General features: G+C 39.8%; 1 protein-coding gene across 7 annotated transcripts in view; it reads left to right on the forward strand.

The window, feature by feature from the left end:
• The window catches only part of MYO16 (myosin XVI), a 530,294-nt gene that overhangs the window by 243,849 nt on the left and 268,618 nt on the right, over nt 1-17,827 (forward strand). For 6 of the 7 annotated variants that reach the window (XM_059995825.1, XM_059995821.1, XM_059995826.1 and 3 more), the window contains one exon: nt 11,452-11,602. In XM_059995825.1, the coding sequence (XP_059851808.1) occupies nt 11,452-11,602 (151 nt within the window). The remainder of the gene's footprint in view (nt 1-11,451; nt 11,603-17,827) is intronic. The other variant, XM_059995822.1, reaches the window with a different exon arrangement.

Here is a 17,827-nt window from a genome sequence, read left to right on the forward strand (position 1 = left end):
TGCAGACTCTTCTTTTTGCCTATCCTCTTTCCTTATTTTGCCCAGGATAGAACAGGGCACATTCATTGATAGGAGAAGCAAAGAATTAGAAAGAACCTAAAACATCTTCTCCTCTCCTCTGTATAATCTATTGTTTCTCTTCGATAACCTTTCCCACTTTTTATCTCTAGTCCTCATTCTGAAGATTTAACATGTAAAACCTCATCTGAATTACAGTTGCCCATCTTTCTTCATTATTTTTAACCCCGGCTTCCTTTTTTTTTTTTTTTTTTTTGCATTACAAAGTTGACTTGTTTCTTTTATCTTTTCCCTGAACGCATTTTGCTAAAATTTTAAAAAATAATTGAGTGGTTTACTTTCTAATATCTCAGCATACAAGTCAAATTCCCTTTCCATTGTCAACTTATATTCATTGTTCTGCAAGCATTTTGTGCCGTAAATCATGATTTAGCCCCAATTGTGCTGCAGGGTCTGTAGCAACTGCCTATCTTTGGTTCAACACTGAATCAATAAGGAATTCCTCTGTTATTGGGTTATCCCACATTTCATGGTTTCTAAGACATCTCCCATCCAGTGAACATTATTAAGGTGTCTATTAGTTGCCTGAGTTTCAAGTTCTTGTCTTAAAATGAGCAGGTTAGATTTAACTCCAGAGGTCCTGCCAACTATAGCATTCTCCATCGGGTCTCTACTACCTGTAAAGCTTTTAGGCTTCCTCTCTCTTCCTTAAACCCTCAACAGCTCTTCTCACACATGACTGCCCCTCCCACTCTGTTCTTTCCCTCCTGCTGACGGGGTGTCTCCTCTCCGCGCTGTCTTTTCCATCCTTAGCTATCTCAGTGCCTCATTGACTGTTATTGCTGCTAATGAAACAGCGGCTGCTGAACGTGCCCTTTGGGGTTTGAACATGGAAATGCTCTCCTAGGGTTTTTAATCGCTGAGACATTCTGATAGATGCCCACTTTTGTTTCTGATATTCTCTTCCATGGAGTCCTTGAGTTGGAATACACAAAAATTCTGCACAGTGCCTACGTGGAGTAGAGTAGTTCACTAAACACTTGTGGGTTTTCACTTATTACTAATATAAACAATGATAACAACTGATAGTTTTTGAGCAGTTACCGGGCATCAGCACTTGTGCAGAGGGATAATTCCATTTAATCCTCAAAACAACAGCCGGAGGTACTTTGTATTTCTCTCTCCGTTTTATACGTCCCTGTCCGACACTCAGAGCTTCAGTGACTGCACTCACGTCACACCCGTGTATTCAGTCTGACATTGTTTCTGTGAGGAGGTCATTTTCATTGGTAATTCTAACATTTCTAACTTGTCTTTAAAGAGGAAATGATTGATCTGAGTTTCAGTTATGGTTCGTCTGCCTTAGCTGTGGAACACTGTCGATTTAGGATACGCGTGTAGTATGACAATTGGAGAAGACAGTGCGGAATGAGGAAGAGATGTCCCTTCCACAGAAGTGATGAGTGAGAAGGTTACTCGCAGTATGATCCGCTGTGAATCTGCTTTCCAGTCAGAGTTGCGCACGGGAATGGAACAAGATGGGGCCACTGGGGGAGTTCCCTGGTGGTCCAGTGGTTAGGACTTGGTGCTTTCACTGCTGAGGGCCGGGGTTCAGTCCCTGGTCGGGGAACTAAGATTTCACAAGCTGTGTGGCCAAAATAAAATAAAAAGACGGGGCCACTGTTTTCTGTCTGTCCACTAAGTTATCCATCCAACCATTTGACCTTGCTCACTCTGTCTAAAAACCAATGATGTGACTTCAGACTGGAGCTTTGAGGCAGCCTAACCTCTGTTCCTGACTGGTAAACATATCAACATTCTGGGAGGACAATGTGCCCTTACTCCATGGGAAGAGGGCACCGAAGCTCTGAGCTCAGGACCCTCTAAGACCTTGCCCTGTGTGTCTGTTTGTTTAGCAGGTCCTGATTTGTATCCTTCACCATAAAGCTGCAATGGTAGGTATAGGGCTTTCTTGAGTTCTGTGAATCATTTGAGTGAATGCTCAAACCTGAGAAGGGTTGAGGGAGCCCCTGCATTTGTAGCTAATTGGTCAGAAGTGCGAGTGGTCTGGGGACGCCCAGACTTGTGGCTGACATCTGAAGTAGGGCAGCCGTGTTGGGGACGGTGCCCTGAACTTGCGGGCTTTGTGCTGACTCTAGGTGGTCCGTCCGTGTCAGAAACGCCCTGCAGTTCAGCGCAGGGTTTTGAGGATGGTAACTGTCTCGTGGGGTTGTTCTTTTTTTTTTGTTGTTTTCTTTTTTTTTTTTTTTTGTGGTACGCGGGCCTCTTACTGTTGTGGCCTCTCCCATTGCGGAGCACAGGCTCCGGACGCGCAGGCCCAGCGGCCATGGCTCACGGGCCCAGCCGCTCCGCGGCATGTGAGATCTTCCCGGACCGGGGCACGAACCCGTGTCCCCTGCATCGCCAGGCAGACTCTCAACCACTGCGCCACCAGGGAAGCCCCCCATCAGTACTTTTTAGTGGCAAAGTTGAGCATCACTTGGGAGAATGTGGAGGAGGAGCCCCGGGGCTTTATTCGGGTTCCTGTGTCCAGGCCTCAGTTCTGGACTAAATGTGCAAAGGCCTCTCGGCAGAGCACAGGCCCTGTAGTAATTAGGGACACCCCCCCCGCTCGCCGCCCCACCGTACACATTCCTGTGTTACTTGGACCAATTCAGCAAAACAAAGCGCTTGGCACAGTTTGATCCACCTTCCTTAGAAAGTAGGTTCACACGCTTCTTGGTGTGGCTGCCATACTAGCTACTCATATATTATGCAATTTTCCCTTTACTAATAAGCCCCAAGCAGTGCCTTTTGTTTGCTAAATCTAGTGAGTCTGACTGGGTAGGGCTGCTAGGAGCGCTGTTGTTCTCCTGAGTGAAGGGACGGATTTGTCTGCTCAGCCTTGTTGTTTTGTGTCCTTCTAATACCATGCTACCGGGGACATAAATGTGTTACCTGGAGACGCCAAGTGTTTCTGAAACCAAAGGATGAAAGTGACTTGCTGAGGATACAGAACAGGAACCTGCAAGGAATCAAGGTCCTGGAAGATCTCCTTGAGGTGGTTAGCATTCCTGAGCTGTGTATTTCTGGCTTTCTTGTTTTATGAGAAAAATAACCCTTCATTTCCTTACGATACTAGCCTTAGTTTCAGACTAATGCAGCCTAATGCAATACTGCCTGATACCATAGCTATTATACCCTTGGGGTGCCTTACTTGGGGTCCCATGCCCCACTCAGAAAACTTGTAGTAATGATAATACTCTGACTCTCCAGTGTGTCTTAATGTTCCCTGTGGCTTTTTATGACCTTAACGACTTTTTAATCCAACACTATCAGAAGTTTCCTATAACTTCTGATGTAGGAAGATGGATAGAGTGACCAAATGTCCTGGTTTGGTCCAGTACTAGTGAATGCCTGTTTACCTAGCATAACTATCAATAAAGCTCTCTTTCAGCTTAAAAGTGTCCCAATTGGCAATTTATACTCTACTTATGTAGAATCAGGGAACACTGGGATAAAATTGCTTGTGTGCTTTCATTTCAGATTAATATTTTAAAGAAAGTAATTAAATGGACAGTTATTTCAGCACTGCTAATTCATATTGCCCTTCAGAGTATAAAGGGCTTTTGCATCTAAAACCTCACTTGATATACGTAAAATTCTTTCTTTTAGTAATAAACTCTACAAGACATCCAACCTGTTTCCTAATCAAATATTATGACTACATTGCTGAAAATCTGAAGAATGTAGCTACGAAGTTTTGCTAAAGCTGTCAGTCGATTCCCTAAGAATTTACGCTTAGAAAGGGATTCTATAGTCTAGTAGGGGACAGAGAGAAATGTCAGAATATAGGGACATAATGAGACGTTGAGAATTGTTTAATCTAGTTTCAGTTTAAACCATTCACACTATCCCTCAAACATTGTTGGGCAATTAGACAGCCTTCCAATATTGGTTGAGAAGTAGACTCTCTTTGGGTGAAGGTGGAGGGAAAGGGTACACATTCCATTTCTATTTCTTTTCTACATTGGAAACAGCTCCACTGATGAGCACGCACTACCTTTTAAGGTGGCTTGTTCCATCCACTGCCGCATACCCTCATTATTGTCTTCTCTTATGTTATAGACTGAGTGTGAGTGTATGTGTGAGTGTGTGTGTGTGTGTGTGTGTGTGTGTATTCTGGTGCTTTTGTGCTGCCAACTTAAGTTTTATCAAATGATATCAAATTTACTTATTAAAAATGTCTGAAAAATGCAGTATATCATTAAACATCTCTTTGATTTAAATAAATGATAACGTTATTTCATGTAAATATCATTCATTATGTACCTATTCAGCAAAATAATTGCATGCTAGCGAGTCACTTCTAGCAAATGTAACTCTTGACATATTTAGAGACTCCCTTCGTAATGCATAGAGCTTCTGGATTAAACTTATTTTAATTTAGAGATTTTTAAAAATTTCTTTGCAAATATCTGTTGAAAACTACTAAGATGAATGAGATGTCTTAAAAACAATGTAATTTCCAATCCAACCACAAGTGACACGTTGACGTTTTAATTTATGTTTTAAAGACAAGTAATAGTTTACTAAAATGGTTTTTCAAATTGTAAGTATTTTCTCTTACAAAAACTAAAGTCATTTTTTGGGGGGGGCCAAAGATAGCAATTAATTCAAAACTCTCTAAGAACCGTTTCATTCAACGTAAATCTTTGGATCATAATTTTATTTTATTGATGCAGAGAAACCCCAATTCCCTTTAATAAATAATTTATGTACCTATGTTCCTAGGATTAAAATTGAGAACTGTCTATTTGGTCCATTACTTTAAACACCAAAATAACTGAGTCACATATGCCATTTCTTCATGTTTGTTTCTATTAAATTTTTTTCCCTGATTGGCCTAATATATCTCAATATAGTCAATTTTATTTGTTTTCTTTAGTTTTCTAAAATTGCTTTAGTTATAATGGGCCATAACTGTCGCCTTCATTAGTTTTATTATGTTCCTGTTTCGATATTCAGAAATAAAATCCTAGTTCCTACAGGCACATTTGCTCTGCATGAAATGCTTTTTATGTTATAGAAATAAGTAAGTCTTGAATAAATTCAGTGGAGTTTAGAAATCGGGTGTCTGCTGATATAGTCCATCTAATTTCTTCCTCATCAAGTTAAAATTGTCTCACTTGCATTAATCTAAAGTACCCTTTAGATTTCATAGCTCTTTCATTTTCTTTATGTATATGGAGTCTGCCTTACCAAAAGCCTTCTTTTAGAAAATATACTATTCAATCCTGTTTTTTTCTTTCTTGCTGATAAATGTCTAGCCCTAATAATTACTTTTTTAATAATCAGAATATTTTCTTCCTTGAAGAAAATGTGGAAAGTGCAGAATAACATCTAGAAGCATGAAAATAATCTCTCATTAGTGTCGAAGAAAAATTGCACCAGAAAAGTTAAAGATACAGGAAAGACTTTATTCAAGAATATAGCAGTAGGGAAGAAATACTGAGCTCAACTCCCTGAAACTAAAGGCCAGAAAGCTTGTCAGCGCTGGGCTTAGAGGAAAACTGCTGAAGGAAATCATCCAGGGGTTGGTCAGGGTGATGAGGCCTGAGTTTGCTCACTGGTGTTTATGGAAGTTAGGCTCCTGGCCTCCCACAGAGACTGGGAGACAAGCGCTCCATCTTTCATGGTGATTGCTTCTCAAAAGGGTGGCTCTCAGGTCCTGGGGAGAGAATCCCCGGGTTGTAAGCCTGGGAGGGGCTTACATCTCAAAGGGGCGGAGAAAACAATTTATAATTGTAAGTTCTTTAAAGTAAGTTGTCTAAGAAGGGAGAGGTCAGGGCTGTAGCGTGGAGAGAAGCTTGTCTAAAGTTCAGTTACGATTAGTCCTCCTTCCGCATTAGTCCACCTTTTTGGTGCAACCACTGTCTATTCACTGGGCATATTCCTTTGTATCCTGTCTATGTTTCTTCTTGTTTATTAAGTTGAATTCTTCTTCTTTCTATATAATTACAACTTTTTAAAAAATTAATCTTATATCATAAATATTTTGCCATAATCGATAAAGTTTTAATGATTATTAAAATACCAATGATTCCTTTCAGATTATTCCTTTTTCTAGAAGAATAGCATTTTAATACATGTTTATATTCTACAAATGGATAATCAGTGATAATTTAAATATTTAGAAGTTAACATATGAATGCTATTGTTAATCACAATGATTATGGATGAAATGTGTTTCATGTAAAAATTAGAATAGAAACCTAAAGAAAAAGTGTTCCATCTGAATGAGAGTATTTGTAACCAGCTGCTGGCAGTTATTGTTAGTAGTAGGTCCCAGAGGGAATAACCTATGACATTAGCGAGTATACATGGTGTTTTAAAATGCAGGTGAAAAAGCATGTAAAGAGAGATTATGTGTTAGCATCATAGAACTGTAGGACCTGAAACACATTTAGATATTCTAGTTCCCACAGTTAGCAAAGGTGGAACTGTGGGGAGATTTTGAAGTTCTTAGAAGGTCAGGTAGTAGCTAAATTGAGGTAAAAACTGACTTAGGGGCTTCCCTGGTGGCGCAGTGGTTGACAGTCCGCCTGCCCATCCAGGGGACACGGGTTCGTGCCCCGGTCCGGGAAGATCCCACATGCCGCGGAGCGGCTGGGCCCATGAGCCATGGCCGCTGAACCTGTGCGTCCGCAGCCTGTGCTCCGCAACGGGAGAGGCCGGTGAGAGGCCCGCGTACCGCAGAAAAAAACAAACAAACAAACAAAAAACTGACTTAGAATGAGGTCACTGTATTCCTGGACCAGTCTTCTTTTCAAGTGTATCTTTCAAGGAGCCTGCTATTAACACTGAGATTAGATTTGGGATACAAAAGGAGTATTTCAGCTGTTTTAGTAGACTCACCAGTTCTTCCTTTTAGAAATCCTTTATAGTTGATTTTACTTATTTTATAAACTATCTTTCTAGTTTTTACCTTGACTAATCTAACTACTGCTTTATTAATTGCTATACACTCAGAAGATTCAGTATTTGCAAAACCTCTCTTTAGTTTTTTTGTTATTGTTGTTGTTTGCTTTTTAATTTCTTGGCAATGCAGGAAAGGGAGACGGTTGGTCTAAGCGGAGATAAGGAAGGAAATATTTCGGTAGGTGTGAGGGTGAACTTTTAGATGTAGGCAGTGTGACGCGGTGGTTGAGAACACAGACTCTGAAGCTCAGGTCCCAGCTTCGCTGCTGCTCACTGTGTGTCCAGAGCATGTTCTCCTCTCTGGTCCTCAGTTTACTCATCTACAGAATGGGCATAAATATAATGTATACCTATGGTATTGTTGTTAAAGAGTTAATGTGTGTGTAGTACTTAAACAGAGATGGTCATACATTCAGTGCCATATAATTATTAAAGTGATTTGCAAGTGCTTCCCTCAAATTATAGTAAATATCAGAGAACCGCAACTGTCTTCAAATAGTGGAAGGGCTCTCAAGTCGAAGAGGCACAAGGCGTGTTGCTGGAGCCCCAGGTGTGATGAGTAGAGGGGTCTTGTTCCAGCGTTGCTCAGGAAGAAATACAGCCTCTTTGAAGGTTGTAAAGACCTTATTACTTGATGGTATTCAAGCAGATCTGGATGTGAGCATTCCCTTTATATAGTGTATTTTTATTTATTTTTTATTTTTTTGCGGTATGCGGGCCTCTCACTGCTGTGGACTCTCCCGCTGCAGAGCACAGGCTCCGGACGCGCAGGCTCAGCGGCCACGGCTTATGGGCCCAGCCGCTCCGCGGCATGTGGGATCTTCCCGGACCGGGGCACAAACCCGTGTCTCCTGCATCGGCAGGCGGGCTCTCAACTACTGCGCCACCAGGGAAGCCCTATAGTGAATTTTTAAAATGAATAATATAGCATTGGGAGGGACGCCCACCGTGGGCCGTAAGCCACCTCCACCTTCTTGCCCAGTTGGTCACTGTGCAGGGCACATGCAGTTAGTCATACCAGCTGCTGGATGACTGGAGGAGACTGCAGCGCCGGGGCCCTGGCTTCTCTTCTACTGGGCACGGTGTGCTGCTTGCTCAAAGAGTTCTTGCTTCTTGCCCAGTTTTCTCTCCTACAACGCGACACGATGCGCGAAGTGTAGCCGTCCACTTAGCTCCATCTGTGTTGCCCACTCCCGCCCCCCATGGCACAGGGGGCAAGGAGAACTGGTGCACACAGGCAGCGTGGATTCTGTCTGCCGTGAGCAGTAAGTCCTCTGTCTGTTATCCCAGCACCTCTCGTCTTCTGCGTCTGTCCATACAAGAGTAATAGGCTAACCTGTTAGCTTGTAAGTAGATCCCCAGAAACTTAAGCTAATACTGTTGCCTGCTTATTACCAGGGTCGTTGAGCTAACCCCTTGATGCGCATTATGTTGGTAACCCGTCACTCCGGGCCTGTTTTTCAGTTGCTTTTACAGAATGGTTACGTAACCAGCCCGAGGTGGCCGAGCCAGGCATCAAACTTCGTAGCTTTTCTGACTCAAAAATGTATGTTTGTTGCAGCTCTACTATACCATGCCGCCTCTTTTTAATATATAATCCCCTGCCCTGTTGCCTACTGAAAATACCGTCATCAACTACAAAACATCGTCATCCAGAGTTCAGAGGAAGTAAACTGACCTCACGTTTCTGTAAACGTGTTCTTCAGCTATTGCCAATTTTGCCTCAGACCTGGACCTAATTCAGCCCGTTCGTTAGTCTGTCTTTATTCCCATTTTCCTAGACTCCAGCATGGCTGGCAGGTGGCACAGAGATGGGCTGCAGAGCAGTGAATGAGGCTTGTGGTTACTGAAGGAAGTCCTTCAAATTATTCCCTTCTTCCCCGTCAGGGTTAATCTAAAACAATCATTTGTATTCCTATAGACTAACAACCAGAGATTGAAATAAAAAGACATTGGTAGTGGCATAAAACATGCAATATATCAGAATACATCTAACAAATTATTTGCAAGATTTTAATGCTGAAAACTACAAAATAACTGATGAGAAAGTTAATGAAGATCAAAATAAATGGAGAAATATACTGTGTTTATGGATGACAAAATTTGACATTGTTATTAGGTAAATTCTCCCCAAATTAACTTACATTTTGAACACAAGGCTAATCAAAATTCCAGAAATTTTTATAAAAACTGACAAATAGATTCTAAAATGTATATGAAAATGCTAAACCTCAAATGGCCTCAATAATTTTGAAAAAGAAAACAAAGTTGGATGACTCACATTGCCTGATTTCAACTCTTACTCTGAAAGTACATTACTCAAGAAAATGTAATGTTGGTGTGAGAATAGGCTGTTATATCAGTGGAATACAATGGAGTGTCCTAAAGTAGGCCTGCACATATATGGTCAGTTGATTTTCAATAAAGGTGTCCAGGTAATTGGATGGGGACAGATGTTCTTTTCAGAACTGATGCTGGAACATTTAGACAGCAATACGAAGAAATAATGAAACTCGACCTATATACAGCGCCATATAAAAAAAGCCACTCATAATGAATTGTAGACCTAAGTGTGAAGCATAAAACTATAACACTTCTGGAATAAAACCTAGGAGAAAACCCTACTGACCTTGGGTTTGGGAAAGAATTTTTAGATAAGATACAAGAGGCACAAACCATAAGAGAAAAAATATTCCATGAAACTTACTGTTAAAAAAATAAAAAGACAAGATACATACTGGGAGAAAATATTTGCCACATCTGTATGTGATAAAGGACTCGAATCCAAAATATATAAACTCAATAATATGACACCAAAGAATCCAGTAAAAAAAAAAAAAAAAAAAGGAGATTTGAACTTACACTTTACCAAAGAAGGGATTCTTGTGTCAATAACCACACTGAAATGCAAATAAAAGCCACAGGGAGAAGCCACTAACACACCCACTGGAATGGATTTCAAAAACAACAAAAAAGACAAGTTCTGTCAAGGATGTGAAGCAAGTAGGACTCCAGCCCACGCCTGGGGGAAGCACCAATGAATGGTTCAGACCCCGAGGAAAGTTTGGAGTCTCTCCTAGGTACGCAGCCAAGATAAATGAAAGCATGTGTCATACGTCACCACAAACACCTGTGCGTGAATGTGTATAGAAACTGCATTTACAATTGACAAAAACTGGACAAACCCAAATGTTTGGTGAATGGACAGCCAAAGTGCAGTGGATCCCACAGGAAGACACTACCCAGTGATAAACAATGACAAACTTGATACATGCAGAAACATGAATGAATCTTAAAAACATGTTAAGTAAAGGAAGCCAGGAACACAAGGCTGCATGCTCTGTGATTTCCTTCACATGACATTTTAGAAAAAACAAAATTATAGTGAAAGAAATAATTAGCCATGGTTACAAGGGGCAGGGGGTTAGGGGAAATAATTGACTTCAGAGGGCACACACAAAGAGCCATTCGGGAGTGACAAAAATTCTATGTGTTGCCAATTATGTGGGTTACACAAATGTATATACATATATATAACCAACTATATGTAATTATGTGTATGTAGACAAAACTCATGCAGCTGTACATCTGCAGAGTGAATTTTACTATTTGTAAATACCTCCATAAAACTGAAATTTTAAAAAAACAACAAAATGCATTAAGCTTTAATTAGAATCACAACTGCTACTGTAAGATGCATGAAATAATTATGTCGCTATATATTGCACTTGATTAAATATGGATGTATTTCTGCTTTATGGTCACATTTAGGAAAGTACATTTTTAAATTTGACTGTACTAAAGTGTTACAATACAAATTAAACATTCGGATTGTGTTTACTTTTTATGAACTTGCCTTTCTTTTGGCAACAGTGTCTATGGAAGAACAAAAAATGAAGTAGGTTTTATTTTATTTTTTTGCCTAGCCTGAGCTGTAAAGGAGTAATAAAACTTATTGTTTGTAACATTGCAGTCCTTAAGCACGTCGTTTGTTTTTAATTCCCCTATTATCATTTCTTCACAAACTCTTAACTATTGTCCATGATTCTATAACATATTAAAATCCTGTATGAACAGTATTTTACTTAATTGTAGAATTTTGCCTTCACTTGTTTGCATTCATTCACATTTAAATATTTTGCTTAGTTCAATCATGCATTTCCACCTTAGCTTTTCAATTGCTCGTTGATTTGTCTGTTAAGTCATATATCCATTCATAAACCTTTTCTTCTCAGGTTGAAATGAATACATTTTTTCTTTTAAAGGTGAAATTGAACGAGATCTGGAGCTAATAGAAAAGTTTACAGATTTCTCATTGATTCTACCTGCAGTGTTGACACTGTTTCTTACCTGAATTAAACAACTGTCTATAATCAGCTCTCCAGTCATGGTAGTTTTTGATTGATATGGCAATATTAGAAGACTAATCATAGCATTGATTTTTTCCTCCAGCAGCCCCCTGGCATTGCCAATTGCCAAGCAAGACAGTATGCTGGAAAAAGACATTATGTTCAAAGATGCAACAAAAGGTCTGTGCAAGGGACAATCTCAGGACAGTACTCCCGAAAATACCACCGTGAATGGCCCCACCAAACCTGATCAGGTAACTACACCCTTATTGCAGGTCTGCTAGTGTTGCATCCTATTACATCATGCCTTAAAGTCCAACTTTTCAAAAACAAACACCTACTAATTTCAATTCAAATAAAAATGAATGAGTGCAAATGTTAATATTTGGTTTGAAATTGCCATGTATAAATTGTTACGGTATTATACTGACCATTAACAAACTTAACTGCTATGTGTTTTTACAAGGATTTGGATTTTATAGGCTTGATTTACCAGGAATGGAAGTTCAGCCAATACGTTAATTCCCGAATATTTCCGCTTATGTCGTTAGTCATCATTTTGATTATTATGTGGATAGTTTTCTGTTTCTTACAAATATCAGACATTTTACTTAACAAGAAGGACAAACCAGTCACTGAGTCACTTATCCGTAAAAGCAACTGTGGTGGTGTTTTGTGTGTGTGTGCCTGTGTGCCCCAGTGTCCAGATGATCAGAGATCACTTCGAGGAGCTTTAGAAATTAATGTATTTTTTGCTATCATTCCCACAGAAATAAATGAGTTTTATATGTTTCATGTTTTATAAATGGCAGAGTAATTTTCTGAATGTCACAGTAATCCCTGAAAATGTTTTGTTTCACTGTGTCTAATTTTGAATGTTTTAAGGACAATTTATTGAGGTTTTCTAAAGATTCTCTTTTCAAAATGTAAATTTCATTATTTTTTGTTATTTTCAAATAACAAATTATTTTTGTAATTTTGAAATACTTTTAAATTTTAGTAGGTATACTCATCAGCTCAGACTGCCGTAACAAAATACCACAAACTGGGTGGCTTGAGCAACAGAGATTATTCTCTCACAGTTCTGGAGACTGGAAGTCTAAGATCAAAGCTCTGGCTGATTCAGTTTCTGGTGAATGTCTTCTTCCTGGCTTGCAGATGGCTTCTTTCTCTTCACATGGTAGACAGAGAGAAAAAACAACCTATCTGGTGTCTTTTATAAGGACACTAATCCTATAGGATCAGGGCCCCACCCTTATAACCTCATTCAACCTTTATAACTTCCTAAAGGCCCCATCTCCAAACAGTGTCACAAGCTGGTTAGAGCCTCAACATATGAATTTGGGGGGACACGATTCAGTCCATAGTGGTAGGCAATTGAGTGTTAGGTGAAATTTAAGGCAAAGCTTTTTCTTAACTTTTTTAAAGGTCCTATGAACTTTCTGTAAACTTACATACATATTATTAAGTGAAAGAGTCCAATCTGAAAAGGCTACATACTATATGATTCTATTATTTGACATTCTGGAAAAGGCAAAACCATGGAGATAGTAAAAATATTAGAGGTTACCAGGGGTCGGGGCAGGGGAATAAATAGGTGGAGCACAGGGAGCTGTTAGGGCAGTGAAACTACTCTGTACGACACCGTAGGGGTAGATATGTGATATTATACGTCTGTTCAAATCCATAGAACGTACAACACCAAGAGTGACCCTGATGTAAACTATGGGGTTTGGATGATGATGTGTCCGTGTAGGCTCGTCAGTGGTAACAGAGGTACCACCCTGGCGAGGGATGTTGATAACCGGGAAGGCTATGCATGAGTGGGGCCAGGGGTATATGGGAAATTTCTGTACCTTCCTCTCAATTTTGCTGTGAATCTAAAATAACTCTAAAAAAAATATCTTTTAAAAAAATGAGAGGACATTCACAGCATAACATCAAGTGTAATCCTTGCTGAATGACTTTTCAGTTTTTAATGTAAGCTCTTTATAATTGTATCCTAGACATTAAAAGCAGCTGTAATCATGTTCTGTTGATCTGGTATTAAACAAGGAGAGGCTAGTGTTCAGGTTTCATGAGCATATATTATCTGTGTAATGTTCACTCCCATCTCCCACTGTGTGCGTCGTGCTGTCATTCATTCTTGGTCATGAGGTGCTTGGATTCTCCGCAGGGCTGTCCTCACTCACACTTCACAGGAGGGCTTTAGAAAAGCCTTGTCAAAGCGATAAAGTTCCCATTCCCATTTTAAAGAGAAACTCATTGTGTAGAATTCAAGTTGAAACAAACCCCACAGCATCTCTCCTTTCAGATTTTTAGAAAATGGAGGCCTTATCAAATGGTAACTCCATACATGAATATTCAGGACTTGATTTAAACTTTTTTTGGTTCTGATAGTCACCAAAATTCATATTCGCTTTATAATATCTCTGAGAATGGAGAATTTTTCTTAAGATGCTTAGAAACGTGCGACATTCTTCCTTCTCTTCACCTTTTGTTCTGTCTTTGGCCCATTCCTCCTCTCCCCTGTCCTCTTCCATTCTCTTCCTCATTTCCTAACTGCTTAACTTCTTCTTTCCCTTCCTCCCTCTCTTCTTTCCTTTCACAGTATATTTATTTAAATTTGGTTCCAGCTTAAAATTCAGGTCAAATTTTTATTCCATTTAGCGAAGCCATGTTTTCCTGGGAGTAAAGAGACAGGAGGATGGAGTCAGGCAGATTTGCTCAGGCTCAGGTCTGCTTCTGGAGCTCTGTGACTCTAGAAGCCCCTTAATCTCACTGAGCCCCACCTGTAAAATGGGAACATAGTACTCACCTTATCTGGTTGTTTTGAAGATGACAAAAGACTAAGGCTATAAGGTGACAGCACAGTTACCAAGAACAAACAAAAACTCAGCAAGACATATTTATTGTTTTTATTACTGTTATTTATATTGACTGACTGTAAGGTTTTGCCACAGTGGTTGAATCCTCTATCCACTAATTTATCTGCTCTTAATTCATGTAATTCCAGTCGACACTGGGTTTTCTTTTTTTCAATGTAAGTATAGATTATTTTTTAAAAAAATAATATAAAATAATCCTTTCAGAGCTACAAATGCTTTCACCTATAATATCTTTTATTGAATTCTATTTATTTTTTATACAGCAGGTTCTTATTAGTTATCTGTTTTATACATATTAGTGTATACATGTCATTCACAATCTCCCAATTCATCCACCACTACCTGCCCCCCAACGCTTTCCCCCCTTGGTGTCCATGTTTGTTCTCTACATCTGTGTCTCTATTTCTGCCCTGCAAACCGGTTCATCTGTACCACTTTTCTAGGTTCCACATATAGGCATTAATATACGATATTTGTTTTTCTCTTTCTGACTTACTTCACTCTGTATGACAGTCTCTAGATCCATCCATGTCTCTACAAATGACCCAATTTCGTTCCTTTTTATGGCTGAGTAATATTCCATTTATATATGTACCACATCTTCTTTATCCATTCGTCTGTCGATGGGCATTGAGGTTGCTTCCGTGACCTGGCTATTGTAAATAGTGCTGCAATGAACATTGGGGTGCATGTGTATTTTTGAATTATGGTTTTCTCTGGGTATATGCCCAGTAGTGGGATTGCTGGGTCTTATGGTAATTCTATTTTTAGTTTTTTAAGGAACCTCCATACTGTTTTCCATAGTGGCTGTATCAATTTACATTCCCACCAACAGTGCAAGAGGGTTCCCTTTTCTCCACACCCTCTCCAGCATTTTTTGATTGTAGATTTTCTGATGATGCCCATTCTAACTGGTGTGAGGTGATACCTCATTGTAGTTTTGATTTGCATTTCTCTAATAATTAGTGATGTTGAGCAGCTTTTCATGTGCTCCTTGGCCATCTGTATGTCTTCTTTGGAGAAATGTCTGTTTAATGTCTTCTGCCCATTAATCCCCAGAATTCTACTGTGGGCAAGTTATAATTCACTTTTGCTAGTTAACTGACTCTCAAGTTTCAAATTGAGTATTTAAACCGACCAAACTCAAACTCAAGAAAGTTAAACAAATTGCCTAGAGTCATAAGTGTTTCTTTTCTGCTGTATCCAGTGCTCTTTGGAGACACGACAGCAAGCTCTGGGTTCATTTCCCAGAGCCCTGCTGCCCTGTGACAGTTCTGTGCACAGGAGAGAACGTGTGTGTTCCATGGCTGCATGTGCATATAGGGATTTTGAAGATAGGTGATGCTTCTCTTTCTGTAGTCCTTGGACATACCAGCATCCAGGTACACAAAAGTGTAAATTCTCAGCAAACAAAGGACCTGATATATTGCACTCTCTAAGAAACATCTCATAGAATGCAAAGCAGGTAAGAACAAGGTGCTGTGCAGGCACGGTGATGGGCTTCAGCTTTGGGAAGCTTAATATATATATATTTTTTTGCGGTACGCGGGCCTCTCACTGTTGTGGCCTCTCCCGTTGCGGAGCACAGGCTCCGGACGCGCAGGCTCAGCGGCCATGGCTCATGGGACCAGCCGCTCCGCGGCATGTGGGATCTTCCCGGACCGGGGCACGAACCCGTGTCCCCTGCATCGGCAGGCGGACTCTCAACCACTGCGCCACCAGGGAAGCCCGGGAAGCTTAATATTTTGTCAGATCATCACCCCTTTCCCTGTAGGACCATCCCGGTCAGCTCGTTCTTTTCTAATTTCTTCTTTCCTCTTCTTTCATGCCTACTTCTTTCTTTCCTGCAAACAGCCTTTCCCCAGAATCTTCTTGCTCTTATCCCAATTGTCAGACCTTCTGTGTGCCCACTGAATTTCTGGTTCCTGGACATATACTACTTATGTCCTAGAGAGAGAAAACACGACCAAACACAGCAGAACAAAACAGGAAATTTGACAGCACTGAAAGCAGTGTTGGCAAGTGGAGACGAGGAATCAGTGAATGCAGAGTATTTCCAAGGTGTAAATTCCTTGTGGGTCTTGAAACATTTCTCAAAGTGTTTCTCTAATTTCTTCCTGACTTTCTCTTCTGAATTATGTCTGTTTTGTGTTTCAGATTTCTAGTTTTGGAAATGTGTACATATATAGAGAGAAATGTATGTATATATATGGATATTTGTGTATCTTCATAAGAACCATAATGATCAATCCTAGCGAAGATGTTAAGTTTTGTTTTTGTTGTTGTTTTTTACATATTTATCCCGTCTCTGTTTTGACTGTTGTCATAATTGTTTGGGAGACACTGGTAGCATACATGACTGAGTCTACAACTATGACATAAAAATATTCACAGACATATTATCAGCTGTCACAGTGCTTTAGCGATCTTTAGAAAGAATGTGCCCCTTGCTTCAGACTGATTATCAAAGCTTCATTCCTGATCATTTTGGAATCTGTTATGCTAACTACACGGAATTCTTCCCTTGATCTACCCTAACACTGTATTTTCACGTTTGGTTACTACAAGCAGGCTGGGAAGTCTTCACATTTTTACTGTCAGCCTAGTAGTACTTTCTCTAACCCGTGCAGCAGCTGTGACTGGAGATGAAAACCCTCAAGAATTCCAAAGATATGCCGCAATAGCTCTTTCAGCCTTGTTGGAACAAACATGAAACTTCTGTTAGTGCTAGTTCCTGCTGTTTTTTTTTTAACGTGCATGCAGAAATTTGCCTTGAGCTCCTGAGAGCTGTGGATATATGAGGAATTTTATTATTTTAGCGTAAGTCATTCCTTCTGAAGGAAAAAAAATTCCTGCTCTTGGTTTTTCTCCTTTTTATGATTGCTTTGGGAGTTCAATACGTATGCCAACTTGCGAGCGACCTTTGTCTATATAAATAAAACTAAACATTGCCCATTTCTGACTTGTAAATAATAGATTTTTATCTAATTTAAATATTTCAGATTTACCTTTTTTTTTTTGAAATATTGTCCAGTTTTTCAACTCTGTCACTCAATATAAAATTGAGTAGGAAAGCAGTGTTTTTCTTTCTGACAGAATCATCTTAATCTCACACGACCTGAAACTTAGGAGTAATGTAGAACAGAAGAAGATACACAAGCCAGAATTCTAGAGAGGCTACTTTTAAGTTCCAGTGCCTCCCTCCATGTATTCAGAAACTGAAGTCCAGGCACTCTGCTTTCCTCCCATTCCAGTTTCGTGATAGGAGTTTTCCTTTAGCCTTGGAAACACTGAAAAACGTGAGCTTTCAACAGCTGGTCTTAAAAAGGACTCAGCACAGTTCAGAGCTGTCTTAATCAGACTTCATGATTGGAGGGACGTGGGGTCACATGCAGGTTGTGTGTGTAGTTGCGTGTATGAGTGTGTGCCCTGGCTGGTGGGTACAGAACAGAGATTCTCACCTGAATACATTTCTGTGACCGTTGAATTTTTTGTTCCTTACAAGTGAACCATTTCATCTTTTAATAACAATTTCGAATTCATGTGGTCTGTAAACTTTTGACATGTAATTGAAAATGGAACAAACAACTG

Source organism: Delphinus delphis, chromosome 18 (genome assembly GCF_949987515.2).
Source record: "Delphinus delphis chromosome 18, mDelDel1.2, whole genome shotgun sequence".
NCBI lineage: Eukaryota > Metazoa > Chordata > Mammalia > Artiodactyla > Delphinidae > Delphinus > Delphinus delphis.